The 17,070-nt window shown below is 47.7% G+C and overlaps 1 protein-coding gene across 1 annotated transcript in view; it reads left to right on the forward strand.

Annotated features, from left to right (window-relative positions):
- LCT (lactase) overlaps nt 1-16,749 on the forward strand; it is a 51,178-nt gene extending 34,429 nt beyond the window's left edge. Inside the window, exons 9-17 of the mRNA XM_060152971.1 lie at nt 472-740; nt 3,485-3,775; nt 5,934-6,132; nt 7,579-7,781; nt 9,629-9,738; nt 12,205-12,339; nt 13,862-14,085; nt 14,947-15,171; nt 15,803-16,749. Of these exons, the coding sequence (XP_060008954.1) occupies nt 472-740; nt 3,485-3,775; nt 5,934-6,132; nt 7,579-7,781; nt 9,629-9,738; nt 12,205-12,339; nt 13,862-14,085; nt 14,947-15,171; nt 15,803-16,023 (1,877 nt within the window). The 3' untranslated portion in view covers nt 16,024-16,749. The remainder of the gene's footprint in view (nt 1-471; nt 741-3,484; nt 3,776-5,933; nt 6,133-7,578; nt 7,782-9,628; nt 9,739-12,204; nt 12,340-13,861; nt 14,086-14,946; nt 15,172-15,802) is intronic.
- Nucleotides 16,750-17,070: the final 321 nt, after the last annotated feature.

Consider the following 17,070-nt stretch of genomic DNA (forward strand, 5'->3'; position numbering starts at 1 on the left):
ATGGCCATCTCCCCAAATGTACACACAGGGTCCCACAGGAGTATTCTCATGGGTCCATTCATTCATTATTGAGCAACTACTATGTGACAAGTTCTATTCTAAGTGCTGGGGACACAGCAGTGAACAAAATAAACAACTTTCTGCTGACACGGAGCTTATATTCTGGTGGGTTCCATGCACCCTAGAGCAATAAACTCTTCTCTAATTCACATTTCTGTATTTAACTTCTAAAGTAGGCTGAGACTCTTGAATTTCAGACATGTCCCTTTACCCCAACAAAAGAATTTGATTTTGCAAAGATCAGTCATTAATACTTGCTATGGGGGCATCAGTGTTGACAAAAAGAAAGAGACAAGATGATCTATCAGGGCACACATTACTTGTGTGCACAAGTTGGTGGTTTAGGACTACCTGCAGTGAGGAGTCCTCCTGGTGTAAAGCTCTCCTCTGCTGTCTGTGGAACGTTCCCAGCCTACAGGCTCGACGGTGTCGACCTTCGAGGATATGCTGCATGGTCCCTGATGGACAGTTTTGAGTGGCTAAATGGCTACACGGTCAAGTTCGGACTGTACCATGTTGATTTCAATAACGTGAACAGGCCTCGCACAGCAAGAGCCTCTGCCAGGTACTACACGGAGGTCATCATCAGTAACGGCATGCCGCTGCCCAAGGAAGACGAGTTTCTCTATGGACAGTTTCCCAAGGGCTTCAGCTGGAGTGTGGCTACCGCTTCATATCAGGTGAGGAGTTCAGGACAATTCACCATCTACAGCAAACCTACTATGTGCCAGGCTCTGGGGTCAGGGCTGGAGAGGGCAGGTGGGAGCAGTGGATTTTTATAGACCTGTGGGAGGGAAGTACGGCTACCTTGCGGGGGGAGTCTGGGAAGCCCTTTTCCCAGACAGCTTGGCTTCTTCACATCCCCAAATTCAGGTGGGCCATCACAGTTACAAGGGCTGTGCTGAGATGGCTGTTAGCAGGCCAGATGGAGCAGGTGGAGCCTGGAAGAAATACTTAGGCAAAGACATGCAAATATGAAGATTCTCAGCTGGATGCCTTTATTTCTCACCTAGTCTCTTCCCAGCAGACAGTTCGATCAAAATGGCTATCACATGGGCCTGGGCGTTTTCTGATGTCCTAATAGCATCATACCTCTACTTTATTCATGCTAAATGAAGCTCACTAATACAGAAAATATGAGGATTTACTTTTCCTCAGAAAAAAAAGAACGATAAAAAACGAAGAGTGACTTGCCCAGGCAGTTAGGGGTGTGACCCTGCCTTACATCTTCTTCCTCCATTTATTTTCTTTGATACAGGAGTAGGGGTTTGTATTCTCAGTGTGGAACCTGGGTGGGGTCAGTGGTCTGAGCTGACTTGACTCTGGGTTGCTCAGCCCTTGGGTTTTTTCTAGGTGACCATAGCTGCTGAAAATGTTTCTGAGGAAGGTGAGGGTAGCTACCCCCAGACGACCAGACTACCAAGGTATAATGAAGTCTCAGACCAAATTCTGCCATATCCAGGCATATGTTAACTAAGCACACTAACACAGGAACTATTCATGTATCCTATTCCATGGCCTGGAGAAAACCTCAGCTCTTGGTCCTCTTCGGTGCTCTGGTCAACACTGTACATGAAAGGTGCACTTGAGGAAATGCCAAGATTTCAGAGACAGGATCCTGTTGCTCCAGGGAGACAGAATCTTCTGTAGCAGGGTTTCTCCAGCTGGGTCTGATTGACATTTGGGGCTGGATAGTTCTTTGTTGTGGGCCCGTCCTGTGCACATGTAGGATGTTTAGCAGCAAACCTGGCCTTTACCCACTAGATGCCAGTAGACTCCTCCCCCAGCTGTAACAACTAAAAAAATGTCTGCAGACATTGCTAAGTGTCTCCTCAGAGACAAAATAGTCCCTGGGTGAGAACCACTGCCCCACAGGTTTATAGCTGGACTTACTTATTCTAGGGCTAGGGTTAGGGACTTATTCTAGGGCACAGGTTGCAGGCCTGAATCATTTATTACTATGAGAGTTGACAAATGGTGATTTTCTGAGTTCATCATTGCTTTTATATTTATTAGGTGGCATTCAAAAGAAAGGTCAAGCTTTGTCTTTTCTCCTACTTATTTACATTTTACTTATATGTAAATATATATTGATATATATCATCAGTATGGCCTTGTGAAGTCCTTTTTTCCAATGGGTTATACTTTTGCTATTATTATGTATGCAGATGCTTAAATCGTCCACCTTTTGCCTGGTGGATTGTCCTTTAGCTGGATCCTGTGTCCTTTTGACATGGCCCATCATTCTTTGAGCACTCTGTTAATTCTTTCTGGTGCAACAAGATGTTCCAGGCTCATCTTGTACCTTTTCTGCCCCGGCCCTGTAATCAGCCATTTCTCTAATGAGCCCTGGTTCCTTTTATTGGATAAGGGCATTTAGAAACCAAGACCTGGGTGCTAGGTGTGCTCACTGCTACTGGGGTGTCATTACTTCTAGGCCCGCTCAGTGGACAGAGCTAGGAAATGCATGTGTGTGTACACACCACACATACACACACACACACACACACATACACGTGCGTATATATCTAGTTCTACATCCACCCAAATCTTTATGTTAAAAAACACAGATACCTCCATTGCAATCCAACTCTACAGGGTTAATGCTGGCCTTCCCACTTTTCATATTTGTATCTCTTTTCTCCAATGATGAGAAATCTAGTTCCTAATATCTTCAACATAGTCACTTATTTTCTTAGTCCCCCTGCATTAACTAGTCTCCCAACCACCAAGCCATCTCCTGCACCCAGATGGGCCACACGGGGTGCACTCCCGCTGACCTAGGGCCTGCCACTCTCAGAGGGGCTGTGCAGGCCAAGCCTGGACATGTCTTCTTGCTGAGAATGCCAGCACTACCTTAGCTGCAGCCAATCACACAGTATCACACTATATATGCTTAAGTGTTTTAAAGTAAATTATGGAAATTACACCTCTCAGACTACCTAAGCCCATAGGTAGGCATTTGCCCAGTGGCTTGTGGTCAGTTTATAGGTTAGGTGGGAGGAGGAAAAGGAGGCACAGAAACAGTGATACACATCCTGATTAGAAACTCTGCCTCTACATCTGGCATCATTGGGATTTGTTTGGCTGTGATTGGGGTTGAGGCATGTGGAATTGTTCATTCAAACTTTTAGTGAGCACCCACCATACTCCAGACACTGCTGCATTGACTGCTGGGCCACCAAGATGAAAGACGCAATGCCTAGACCTCAGTCTTGTAAGAAGAAAGCCAGTCAGCAAGCGGATAATTGTGCAGTGCAGCATGACAGTGCTGTGATGTTCAGAAAGTATGTACAGGAAGCTGTAGGAGTTCAGAAATCGGGGGGTGGCAGAGAAGGTGATGCCGACTTATGTCAGGACTCACCCACTGACTGGGAAGGGCTTGACTACATGACTTGCTTAGACCATGTCTTGTCATCTTGAGATCGAAGGTGCGTGGAGAGCAGATGGCAAAGGGCTCAGTATTTGGGACACGTTTTCTCACACACCACTGAGAGTTGGGAATGATGACACTGGAGACGTGGCCTGTGACAGTTATCACAAGATTGCCGAGGATGTGGTCGCCCTGCAGAACCTGGGTGTGACCCACTATCGCTTTTCCATCTCTTGGACTCGCATCCTCCCTGACGGAACTACCAAATACATCAACGAAGCGGGCCTGAACTACTACATGCGGCTCATCGACGCGCTGCAGGCTGCCAGCATCCAGCCCCAGGTGAGATGGGGCCCTGACCTGGCCTTGGCCAAGTCCCCTGGGAGCTAGTTGGGCTGGAGAGAACATTTCTTGTGTGAAAAAAATGCTGTTTTCAAATTTAATTTTTGAATGATCAGTAAAGATTTTCCTTCTGCCGCTGACCTCTAGCCATGTTTCTCTCATAGGTGACCAAGTTTGCTGGGTTCTCATGTCCTTTTGTGTATGTGACCAGTAGGCATGTGTATATGTGTATGTATATGCCTTTTCCCCTCTTTTTTCCTAATGGTATGATACATACAGTTTGATACTTGCTTTTTAAAAAATTTTTTATTTATTATTTATTTGGTTGTGCCAGGTCTTAGTTGTGGCAGGCGGGCTCCTTAGTTGTGGTATGTGGGCTTCTTAGTTGCAGCTCACAGGCTATTTAGTTGTGGCACGTGGGCTCCTTAGTTGTAGCTGGCGGGCTCTTACAGATATTTCCATATCCATACATAGTTTCCTCATTTGTTGCTTTTTTGCTTTGTTTTAGTTATGTGGTAATCGTTTGTACCTTACTTCTCTAATCACTTCCCTATTAATGGACACTCTTCCCTGTGATGTTTCCACTCTTTTGCCATTATAACCAGCACTACAATGAGTAACCATAGATGCATAATTACACTAGGGTGGAAGTTTATCTGTAGGATATGGTTCTAGGAGCAGAACTGCTGAGGCAAAAGTGCACGTGTTTTTAAGCCATGAGTTATTATGAATAATAATACAGAAGCTCACTTGTGGGCTTCTTTACTGTCACCAAATCTTTTACATTTTACTTGGGAGCATAAGAATACTTCTCCTTTTCCCCTGGGCCATTTATGATAAACAGCTGGAGGGCACTAGTTCTATGATACTGTGTGTTTCCTCTGCTGTATTGATTGGAGATTATGCACTGCAGCCAGAGCATAATCTCCGCATTAACCCCTCCCCCCCACCCCCCACCCCAAAAGCAGAGATTTCTACAAATAAAAGTGCTACCTGGACTTCTCACACTGCTAACACTGCAGGAACAAATCATCCATGCGGCGTTTATTACAGTGTGTGTGACCACTAGCTGTGATGGAGAGGGGATGGCCAGTGGCTGCCCTGCAGGAGCCCAAGATCTGGGGGGAAACGAGCTCCATTACACATAACAATTCACAACATCAGAAAGAACAGAACTCAGGGCTTAATGATTTTGTAGTTCTTATTTTTTTAAATAGATTTTAAAATATTTATTTATTTTTGGCTGTGCCACGTGTCATGCAGGATCTTAGTTTCCCGACCAGGGATCGAACCCAGGGTCTTGGCAGCGAGAGCATGGAGTCCTAACCACTGGACCTCCAGGGAATTCCCTGTAGTTCTTAAGGGCATTGAGACACCGCAGAAAAGAAAAGTGCTGTGGCCGGAAAAAGCTTCAAGGAGGTGTGGGTCTTGAAGAAAGAGGACAGTCTGGGTGGGTGGGTGGGCAGGGGAAGGGCATTTCAGGCAAAGGGAGAGACTGGGCCTGAGCTGAAGATGGTTGGCAGCCCAGTGGAGACTGCGGACAGTGGAGACCCCCGGTGTGGCCAAGAGGGGGTGTGTCAGGAGCATCAAGGGAAGACCCGGAGAGAGGAAAGGCTACCACACGGACATGGCCATAGGGGCCCCTCTCCAGCAAAGGGTTCCCAGGTCCTCAGAAAGAACCTCCAGACAGATGTCCATGGGGATGCCCCTTTACAAGCAAAATGCCTCAGAGCCTCAGACTCTCAGTGCAGTCTATCCCGGCGGTTCTGAAGCTCTAGCATTTCTGATCCTTGACTACAACCATAGCTAACATTTGCTGAAGAGATGGCAGGATGTCAGCCACTTTTTGTGTCCTCTGCCATGTGATTTCGGCCTCACAACGATTCCGGGACATGGAGGTCTCAGGGTCTGAGCCTGGGGTCAGATGGCTGGTAGGTGGCAGAGCTGAGACTCAAACCCAGGCTTCTCTGATCCAGAGGTATGAATTTCTCACACTTCAACACTGCTGTCCTACCCTTCCGGCCAGAGAACCCTGAGGCTTATTTGTCACATCATTCATCCTCAGCTTTAGCAGTAGACATTTACGCTGGTGCATACAGCATCGCTGGCTTCCCATGAAAAGGAGGTTGATGGAAATGCTGATCTTGCTTTTTCACAGGTGACCATTTACCACTGGGACCTGCCGCAGGCACTCCAGGACATCGGAGGCTGGGAGAATGAGACGGTTGTACAGCGGTTTAAGGAGTATGCAGATGTGCTCTTCCAGAGGCTGGGGGACAAGGTGAAGTTCTGGATCACACTGAACGAGCCCTTTGTCATTGCTAACCAGGGCTATGGCTATGGGACAGCAGCTCCAGGTAAAGGTCCCAGACCCCCCCTTGTCAGCTCTTTGGAGTGTGGCATTCTCAGCACCACAAAGACATGAAATCCAGGTGGCCCTGGAGGAGGCGGCTACGAAAGCCCGAAGGCAGTGCTTCATAATCCCTGCCTTCTGCTCAGGGCTGCCTGGCAGGCAGCAGAGCTTCCCCCTTCTGACACCACTTTTGCTGAACATGAACTTCACGTCTCAATACATCCAAATGGCTTCATTGCTCTCTCTCTACCTCTGATCTGCCTCAGATAGGAAGCTGCCTGAGATCAAGGGTGTGGACTAATCAATATAGGAAAGGACAATACATCAGACTGTACAGATCCACAGTGGTTTTTGCAACTCCAAAAATGCAAAAGTTTCCAATATATGATTTGGCTGACCTGGGCTTAACCTGACTTGAACCAATGTGAGGTGACATCCCACTTAGAGTGAACATTCAGAAGTTCTGCACGAGCAGTGCTCGTTTCGGCAGCACATATGCTAAAATTGGAAAAGTTCAGCAGCAGACGTATTAATGTCCTTAATCGTGGAGAGCTGTCCTGGGCCCTGCTGGGGTCATATGTAACTATGTTATATGCAACTTATTACTTTTCCAAGACACAGAAACCTTTTAATCCCAAAATACATCAAACCCTGGGTTTTTTGTTTTTTTTTAATTGAAGTATATAGTTGATTTACAGTGCTGTGTTCCTAAGAGTTTTTAATAAGGAATTGTGGACCTCTCCTTGTCCCTTGAGAACCCTCCAATTTTCCTTTTCTTGAGTTCTGAGCCTTAGAGAGTAAATTCGTGTTCATTTATGTGATTCCTTGGGATTACATGTAAAAGCTGGAAAGAGCCACGGGGAGATCTGCTTTGACCCATTACCAGATGTATCTCCCATTGGTCCTTGGTTGACACTTTGGTTTATCATTCCTTCAACATATGAGAGGCAGCCTCTCTCATAACATTTGCTCTCAAGGAATCTCTGTGTCAGATGCTTCCATCAGCTATACTCTCCAACTCTTACTTTCACTGTGGGTCCCCGCAGAGTGCCAGGATGTCACCTCCTGAGGCACACACTCTTCTGGGTACTTTGCCTGTTACATATGAGCCACTCTTTGGGCGAGTGGTACAGAAACCAACACCTGTCAATCAAGTGCCTTCTCTTTGCCAGACACAGTACTTCTGGGTGCTTTGCACACACACTGTTTCATTTCCTTCTCATAAGAACTCTCTATTGCTCATTTTGCAGAGGAAGGAACTGAAAGACTGAATTACTCAACCCAAAGTTACCTGGCCAGCTTCAAAAAGTGGAGACAGGATTTGAATTCCATTCTTTCTCAAGCCAAAATCTTCAGCCTTTCTCCCAAACACGAAGAGGCCATCTATAGGCAGAAAGTGATATTCTTGGCCACATTTATTCTTCACTGACATCTCTGTGTATATTTCCAGGAATCTCCTCCAGGCCTGGCACTGGTCCCTACATTGCTGGCCACAACCTAATAAAGGCTCACGCTGAGGCCTGGCATCTGTACAACGATGTGTACCGCGCCCGTCAAGGTGGCATGATTTCCATCACCATCAGCAGCGACTGGGCTGAGCCTAGAGACCCCTCCAACCAGGAGGAGGTGGAGGCCGCCAGGAGATACGTTCAGGTCTATTCTTCCTCTGGGCATTGTTCTTACTCTTGCTCTTTTCCCCTCCTGTCACGATCTAATGGAAACAGAATTAGACTGCGAAACAAAGATTTAGGAACTAGGCCCTGCGTTGCTATTACCTTATTCTGTGCCCTTGGGAAAATCATCTAAACTTTTTGTACTGTAGTCTTCTCATCTTTGAAATGGAGGTGACCTAACTACCTCATAGGTTTGCTGTGATGAAAGTTCTTTGGGGTTGTTTTCTTTCAAGTCTTAAAAAAATAATTTATACATATAGCTCTTACTGGATGCAACACTGGCTTGAAGCTAAATAACAAAGAAATTCTGCCTTTTCAATCTGGTTTGACTATAGGAGCTAATAGAACTGGGCTGCAATGTCACATTTCGCCTCTAGGTGTCACCATCTGATTTTACTTACTCTGCCTAAGAATTACCTTAAGTTGGGGGCTTTAGGTTATGTGAAACTCATTAGCGCCCCAAATTTTCCATGAGCTTCACATAAGGATATGCATCTTTTGGTCATGGAATTTTGCTCCTGGGAAGTGGAAGCACAAGTAAGCAGGTCCCAACAACACGGCCCACCCTTATTTCAGCCTGGGCCCCTGCAAGACGAGAGAGAGAACGGTGCTCTTCATGCCATAGCTTTTCCCTGGCTCCTGCTACTGTCTCTGAAGAGGTCTGAAGGCACCCTCTCCCATGTTTCAGCATCAGGAAAAAAAAGCAAGCTTCTCTCTCTCTCCAGATTGCTCCCCACTTTTAAAGGCTCTGAGGAGGAGTCCGGAAACTGGCATTTCTGAAAGGACACCAATGGCCTTGGTTTGCCAAATTCTTCACAAACGAACTTGACAAAGGTGGTCAAATTAAAAAGTGCAAACAAGAACTTAATGTCTCATTTGCTAGCCAGCTAGGGGGAAGGCCTTGGAACAAAATTAATTCATTACCTCATTTCAGACTCACAGAACTGGTGAGTTAGAGCAATAATTTGTTTTCTGAAATCAAAACAAACCTCAGGAAATGTTAGGCTGTAGTCTCATTATCACAGCTCGTCCATGAACTGTGATCCTGCAGCTCAGGACTATGATATGTATGTCCCCTAATAAAATCAGCTTCCACAGAAACAATTTCTCACCTCAGAGTGAACTGAAGCTTCTTTTACCAGAGTGAGTATGTTCCAAGCCTCATCTCTGACTGGGAATGGAAGGCTGTCCTCAACCCACATTTCAGGGAGTAGCCAGCAGGTGAGGGGAGGATGTCGAGACAGAAGAAGCCTCTCAGGACCCACAGCGTCTTAGCACTTGGTTGCCACATATACCCCCTAAGGGTAAGGATGGCCTGGACCTCATTCAAGAAAACAGACTGAAAAGTTCCTCACTTTGCGAGTCCAAAACCCATGAAGAATCATCCTTTGCCTGGGCAACCAGCCTTGCACCTGGTTCCTCCCAGAGGTTCTGGTGGGTCCTTAGGCGTGAGGACGGGGAAGGACCTGCTCTGTGGTAAGAGAGGAAATCAGGGCCTGGAGGCTTGGGGTCTCTCCCCCTCTTCTGCAGGACCCTCCTAAGGGCAGCCAGCCACATTTGTCAAGTCCAGGGCCAAATCGGTTCACATCCCTCAAGCTACAGTGGGTGAGAACATTGCCCTTCCCACAGTGAGCTCCCAGCGGGGTGACAAGACCTGTGGGCATTTGAGCTGCAATATGGGAACAGCCGCAGAAGAGAGGCACGCTTCATACTGGGTTGGGGAGAAGGGGCCCTGGGGTCAGCGACGCCTGAGCCGGGAGCTCCGGTCTGCTGTGGGCCCGCCTGTTAATGCCGGCACTGACTGTTCCCCCTTAACCCCACCCGCAGTTCATGGGAGGCTGGTTCGCACATCCGATTTTCAAGAATGGGGATTACCCCGAGGTGATGAAGACACGGGTCCGTGACAGGAGCTTGGCGGCAGGCCTCAACAAGTCTCGGTAGGTCCTGGCGCTGCCACGCACTCAGCCATGAGAGCTGGGAGGATGTCTGCTCTGTGGTGCCCAACTGAGGCTCCTGGGTCTACGGCACAGTGACGAGAGCATGGCTGTTGGGGTCAGAGAGGCGTGTCTTAGGCGTGTCTGAGCTTCCTTGCTTGCCGGGAAGATTACACGCGAATGTGTATGTGAATTGCTTAGCCCAGGACCTGGCATGGCTGTGACAGGCAGTTAAGACAAAAGGCAGTTGCCCTTATTATTATTCTTCAGAATAGCCAGGAAATCCGTCCCCAGGGCACCTACTTCTTAGCGACCCACCATCTCACTCCGAGGACAAATTCCCCAGCTCATCATATCCTATTTCATCACCTTAGGAGTGAATGTGGGTAGCAATGGGTGACTCTTAGCCGAGTGCTTTTTGTCCTTTGGCCAGTGGGTGGCAATGGTTTGCACCGAGGCAGTCCTACTTCCGTCAAGGAAGTAACAGCAACGTCAGCAACAGCTAACATTGATCCATCTTCTGTGGGCACTTTCACTCCTATTTAAAGATGAGTAAGCTGAAGCACAGAGATTATGGCAAGACTGCCCAGCTGTTCAGTGATGGAGCTGGGATTTGAAAGCAGGCTGACTGCAGGGCCCGTGCTCGGTTTAAGAGTCGTCCGGCTGGGGATTTAGAGGTGTGGCGTGGGGAAGGGGACGCAGTGCCCTGGCCTTCTGGGAACATACCCACAAGCTCTAAGGTAGCTCATGTGACCATAAGAAGGGGAGGCTAGGGTAAAACTTCAAAAGGCAAGCATTCCTAACACAGCCTTTGAGTCTTACACCTGTGAGGATGAAATAATCCATCCTGGCCCTTAAAACGCACGTGTGTGCTGGCCTGGTTAGGGTTAAGTCCTGCTGAGCCAAAAGGTCTGATCTGTCAACCCTGGTCTCCAACAAGCAACTGAGTGCTCCAGTCCATTAACACAACCTTGCTGAGCACCTACTGTGTACCCAGGCCAGGGCCAGGCCCGGCAAGGTCCACACAAAGAGGGGGTTCCAAATATGGTTCCTCAAGTGCTGACACACTGGCTGGGAAGACAGTGACCTTCATCACTCCAAGGAATTCTATTCCCCAATTTCTTCATGCAAGGAAAACTCAGAGGAGATCAGGGCAGGCTGGGTAGACCCAGGAGACTTCACGGACAAGACAGGACATCAGCTGAGCCTGGGCCTTGAGAAGGAACAGCATTTGGGAGAGCAGAGGCCCTTCCATCCAATGGGGAGGCGTGTGAGCACCGGCCTAGAGGTCGGAATGAGTGGGACACCTGCAGCTGGAATTCGGGAGACTTGGCCCAGTAGCGGTGGGAGGGCCAAGGCCACATGGTGCCGGGCCTGGAGGCCGAGCACAGGGGCTCAGCCTTGACGCCACGGGACCTGAGGAACCCCTGCTGGCTCCTGAGCGGGGAAATAAAGGCGTGGGCACGGGGGCTTAGTTTTGCCCCAGTATTTCAGAAACCCCAGGGAGGGAAGGTTCTTCCCCAGGTTAATGGTAGCAGAAAGGTCAAGGTGAGGTGTCAGGCACCTAAGCAGGGCATTCTCTAGGCAACCCTAAACCTGCAGCATGTAGTCAGGATTTGGCTGAGATGAACCTCTAAGTGTTGCACACAAGTGCATGTTGATTGAATTGTATAGAAAAGTCTCACTAAGAATACATGGAAAGAATGTCTACATGTGTATAACTGAGTCACTTTGCAGTACGGCAGAAATTGGCACTACACTGTACATCAACTATACTTCAATTAAAAAAAAAAAGAATACAAGGAAAATGTTCCACCAGATGTTTAAAAAGAAAGTGCAGGGCTTCCCTGGTGGTGCAGTTGTTAAGAATCCGCCTGCCAATGCAGGGGACACGGGTTCGAGCCCTGGTCCGGAAAGATCCCACATGCCGCGGAGCAACTAGGCCCGTGTGCCACAACTACTGAGCCCGCGAACCACAACTACTGAAGCCTGTGCGCCCAGAGCCCGTGCTCCGCAACAAGGGAAGCCACCGCAATGAGAAGCCTGCGCACCGCAACCAGAGAAAGCCCGCTTGCATTAACGAAGACCCAACACAGTCAAAAATAAGTTAACTAATTTTTTAAAAAGTGCAGTGAAATCATGTGAGCAGAAAAGTCCAAATCTCAAAAGTTCAGTCAATTCAATTTGTAAAAGTATTTCCCCTACTAATGAGGATGACATTGGAGAAAAATAGCACGCCTAAACAAACCACAGTAAAAACTTGCAACAGGAAGAGAAAGAGGGAGGCGAGGTCTGTGGTCTGGTAGAAGGAGGCTCAGGTGCCTTCAGCAGCAGCTGGGAGGGCCTCTCCTTGCTCCCGGCCAGAGGCCCGTAGTCACCTCCAGGTACCTGAGTTTAGAGCCCTCCACCAACACCCCACAGCACGTTCTCTTCCCAAACCCCACGTCCTTAATGGCCCTTTCCTTCCAGGCTCCCTGAGTTCACAGAGAGTGAGAAGAGGAGGATCAACGGCACCTATGACTTTTTTGGGTTCAATCACTACACCACTGTCCTGGCCTACGATCTCAACTATGCCTCTTGGATCTCTTCCTTCGATGCAGACAGGTAAGGAAGGGTGCCCGGAACAATCTTTGGAAAAGACAGCAAAGTGCTCCTCTTCTCTCACTTAGAGGCCTGTACAGCCTCTGAAACTGCCTCCTCATGCTGTGTATCCTGGGGTTTTTGCAAGATGAGCCCCATCTCCTGAGATACCTAAAAGAACCTCTATCAGTCAGATAGTAATTCAGGCTAGGGTTTCCAAGATGCTTTCCATTTAAAAAGCAGACAGGCTTAAGAGTTTTTAAAAACATGAAAAAAAGGTTTTTTTTCTTTCGGTTTTCTTTTTTCATCAGATTTGTTTCACTTACCAGATGTTATTTCAGTCAAAATAACAAGCTTCTTTTTTCCTTTTGAGGGTAAAGGTTAAACTATTATTTCTGTATTACAAATAATATATGTTCACAGTAGAAACACTGGAAAGCAAGAACAGGAAATTCTTGTGTCATTTCAGAAGTATGTGTGTGTGTGTATGGGTGTACTACCTCTCTATATATTCATATTATATACAGTTTATATAGTATATAGTTATACAGAAATGTTTATTACAAAAAATCAGGATTATTATGTGTGCACACTGTTTTGTCCCTCTTCTGACAAAGCATCTTTCCCCATCAGTAGCTGTGACTCTGTCCGGGTTCTTTCTTTGGAAACAAGCGCTGACATCCCCACTGCATCCTGCAACCACCAGAGTCAGGCTTGCTGAGCAGGGCTGAGAGGCCTCCCTGCTGGTCCCCGTTCACGCACCCACTCGACTCTTGCTGCCTCATGGGTCCTGGGACTGTCTCCCCAGGCACCTGTGCTCAAGCTTATGAAACGCCCCACATGCAGTTCAGGTGAACAATAAATCCAGCTCCTGATAAAACGCAACGTTTTTTTTTCCTGAAGGATTTGGACGTTAAGAAATATCTAAATGGCTGTTCCTCCTAATGAAATGCATGAGCTTCTGTGCACCCCCGCAGAGCTCCCTCTGGCACAACCTGATGCCCTCTCCTTGCCCATCGCTGGAGAGAGAGGAAGGGTCTTGGGCACTTGAGGCAGGTCCCAGCATATCTACCCCATCATCACATGAATGGAGGCCCAAATACTGGTGCCTGTGGCTGTGCCTGTGGCCTGCGGGTGGCGTCGACCAGACGTAGGTGACTCAAGGGCGCCTCTTCTCTGAAGACAGCACTCGCATCCCATGGGAGATTACGGTAAGGGAAGCTCAGAGCCCTTTCACATCTAGTGTGAGATGTGGCCTGTTAACAGAGCCGTGGAGGGTTAGATCCATGAGTAAGACCATTCCTCTCTACAGGTAGAAAGCAGAACAGAGAGCTTAGGTGGCCTGTCCAAAGTTACACCAGCACTGACTGATGCCACTACAACTAGTGAAAAGAGAATCCGAGGCCTTTTGACTCTTCTAGGTGTAGCTACGACTCTCGAGTCTAGGCAAAAATCTAGGTTTTCTTCCAGTGTAAATCCTGTTTTGTGCAGAGGGCCTCTTGGGATTTACAAATCGAGACCTAAACCTTAGCGTTTTAACTCGTAGGGGAGTTGCCTCCGTCACAGATCGCTCTTGGCCAGACTCTGGCTCCTTCTGGCTGAAGATGACACCTTTCGGCTTCAGGAGGATCCTGAACTGGTTAAAAGAGGAGTACAACAACCCCCCGATCTACGTAACAGAAAATGGAGTGTCCCAGCGGGAAGAATCAGACCTCAACGACACTGCTAGGATCTACTACCTCCGCAGTTACATCAACGAGGCGCTCAAAGGTATGCCAGGCCCCCGCCCTTCCTCCAAGTGCACCTTTCACTGCTGGAAACATATGCTAACGTCTGCAGTCAGGGCAGTACTGCATCCACAAGCCCGAGATGAGAAAGATGAGGTTTCTAGCTGGTTTTGGGTTTAAGCCTTTGGGGCTGCACGCTAAGAGTCTTCCTTCCTAGATATAAGCTCAGCAAGCAAACCCTGTTGCCTGATACAGCTAAGACCCGAGTTCTTGGCCTGTCATTTGCTCTGCTTGATCCTCTGGTGTCAATGCCCCTGAACAGCAGTGCCCTCCTGAGGACAGTCTGGGTGGGGGCCACATGGAATGGGCTGGAGGGGTTGTCTGTATGATCTTTTGTTCCCCAAGCAAAAGTTTGAGGCCCTTAGCTCAGCAGAACAACCTGGGATGGGACTATGACACAGAAACGGTAAGTAATGCTGAGTAAAAGAAAATGAGCAATGCAGCAGCAAAAAGAAACGATTAGAAAATCTTATTCCAGACAAAATATTTTTCTATAGGGAAGAGCATTAACACTCTAAGGCTCTGTCCAAGACCAATAACCCATGATGTGAAGACAAGGAGGATTACACATGACCCAGGAGGATTAATTTAGTCTCTACCCATGTTCCTGACTCCCATTCAGGGCTGAGCCTTTCTAGAAAATGCAGGAGCACCCATGGAGGACCAGCTAACGATTCCTGCATGCAAAGGGTGGGCAGCTCTCTTAAAGAGCTGAAAAAAGCTCACCTTGACCTGCATGCAGGGACCGTAGGAAAGCTGTGGGCAGGCACGGCCTCAGTAGGCCTGGTGGAAAGGTGTCTTGGGAAGACCAGGGAAGCTCAAGCTGGGGCCTGTCTTTGGGCAGCTGTGCAGGATAAGGTGGACCTTCGAGGATACACGGTTTGGACTCTGATGGACAACTTTGAGTGGGCCACAGGCTTCGCAGAGAAGTTCGGTGTGCATTTCGTGAACTATACTGACACTTCTCTGCCAAGGATCCCCAAAGCGTCGGCCAAGTTCTACGCCTCCATAGTCCGGTGCAACGGCTTCCCTGACCCCGCTGCAGGGCCACACCCTTGTCTGCAGCAAGGTGAGACGTGGCTCTGGGAGGGACAAAAGCCAGAGGGTGAGGGGCGAGGGGGCCTGTTTCTATTTTCTTCTAGTTTACTACCCTCCTCTCTGCCTCTCCATCCCCTTCATTCATTCAACCAACATTTCTGTTCTTTGAATGCTCCAGACATTCTTAGGATGGAACAAAGGAATTAGGGTTAAAGTTACATCGAGAAGCTAGGCCCTGGTCTGGGAACAGCAGGTCTAGATTCTTGTCCCAGCCCTACCACTAACTTGCTGTGCAGCCTTAGGCAAGAAACTAGGCGAACGCTGGGCCGATGCAAGGATCAAACACCGTGCCTGGCACAATGTAAGGTGGCCAATGTTTGCTGAGTGACTGAAAAAGTATAAAGTACTATACAAATTAAGAGACAATTATCCAGTATAGATTATACTCTAATCACTCAGAGGGATGCTTCAAAACTAAAATGACGTGACTTCCTTCAGAGGCTCATAACTCAGTGTGAAGGATTCGTATCGTCACCTCCGCAACGTGCTCACCCTGTAGCTTCTCTACCGCAAGGATCTGGCTCGGGCTTAATCTAGGTTAACATACATCTGATAACTCCGTCTGTACCAATGCACACACTGCCTCTGTTGTCCTCTCCTAGATGCTGAGCCCACCGCCAGCCCCATGAGAGAAGAGGACGTTCAGTTCCTGGGGCTCAGGCTGGGTACAACAGAGGCCCAGACAGCACTGTATGTACTCTTTGCTCTAATGCTTCTTGGAGTCTCTGGTGTGGCATTTCTGTCCTACAAGTACTGTAAGCACTCCAAGCAAAAGCAAACACAACCAGGTGAACAGGAATTGAGCCATAGTTCTTCACTCTGACCTCAAGTTACCACCTCCTCCAGTTCTGCAAAATAGGCCTAGTTTCTTTGAAGCCTTTGCCACCTCCAGGACCACTGAGGATCTTATAATTTACCCATAACAGAGTTTGTAAAAGTCTCTGCACTATTAGATACTAATTAAACTTGAAGGATTTCAAGTCTCTGATTAAAATGGAAATATCTCCACCTTGCCCCAGTATCAGGAATTCACGTGCGCATTAGATGACCCTGCGAGTGGCTCTTGTGGAAATAAGTAGATACTGAATGCGTCTACTGGTTCTGTGAGCCACTGAACTGGGCTGTTTTAATTTTCAGAGATTTTAAAGGCAAAAACATTAGTAAGAACCATATCAATCCTTTTCATAAAAATTCAACTGCAATGTCACCTCCTGCCCTCTCTTCAGGCTCCCTCCCAGACGCTTACCTTGTGTTCCTCAGAAACTAAAAAAGGTGCTATTAACTGTGTCCTATCTATCTTCTATGGGTGCTTCTCCTTGAGAAGGCAGGTTCCACAGAAGTTATGACTGTCTGCTTGTATAGCTTCACCACAGTAATCCTCTGCTGTTAGCTTTTGGAGGCCAGAGGGCCACGTCTCAGTGTTCCTGGCAGGCACATTTTGGAGACAGGGCAGAGGAAACACACCCGCTGCATTTGTGTGCTCATTCACAAAACATGCTGAGTAGCAGCGAGTCTTTATCAATGCCCCTTGGAGGTGCTAATCAGACAGTCACAGTATGGAACACTCAAACTTGTTTAGTCTATATATTCTTCCTAGATATCTGGGAGAAAGTTTTTTTTTTAAAATAGAGCAGTTTTCAATTGGTTTTAAAAGGCCAATCACACTCGAAATTTTGCTTCTTATAAGTGTTCCTTACCTGAATTGTATCTATAGAAAATTCCTATCAAAATGTTCCACTGCCGTGGGCCCCAACCTGACAGTCAGAATTGCAGGGCACAAGCATTTTTCTCCTACCAATAGACAGAAAAAGTTTATCAGATGGGGTGAAGATGGTTCTAAAAGGGATATCAGAGACATTCGTATAAACTT

This window comes from Lagenorhynchus albirostris, chromosome 6, assembly GCF_949774975.1.
Source record: "Lagenorhynchus albirostris chromosome 6, mLagAlb1.1, whole genome shotgun sequence".
In the NCBI taxonomy this organism is placed as follows: Eukaryota; Metazoa; Chordata; class Mammalia; order Artiodactyla; family Delphinidae; genus Lagenorhynchus; species Lagenorhynchus albirostris.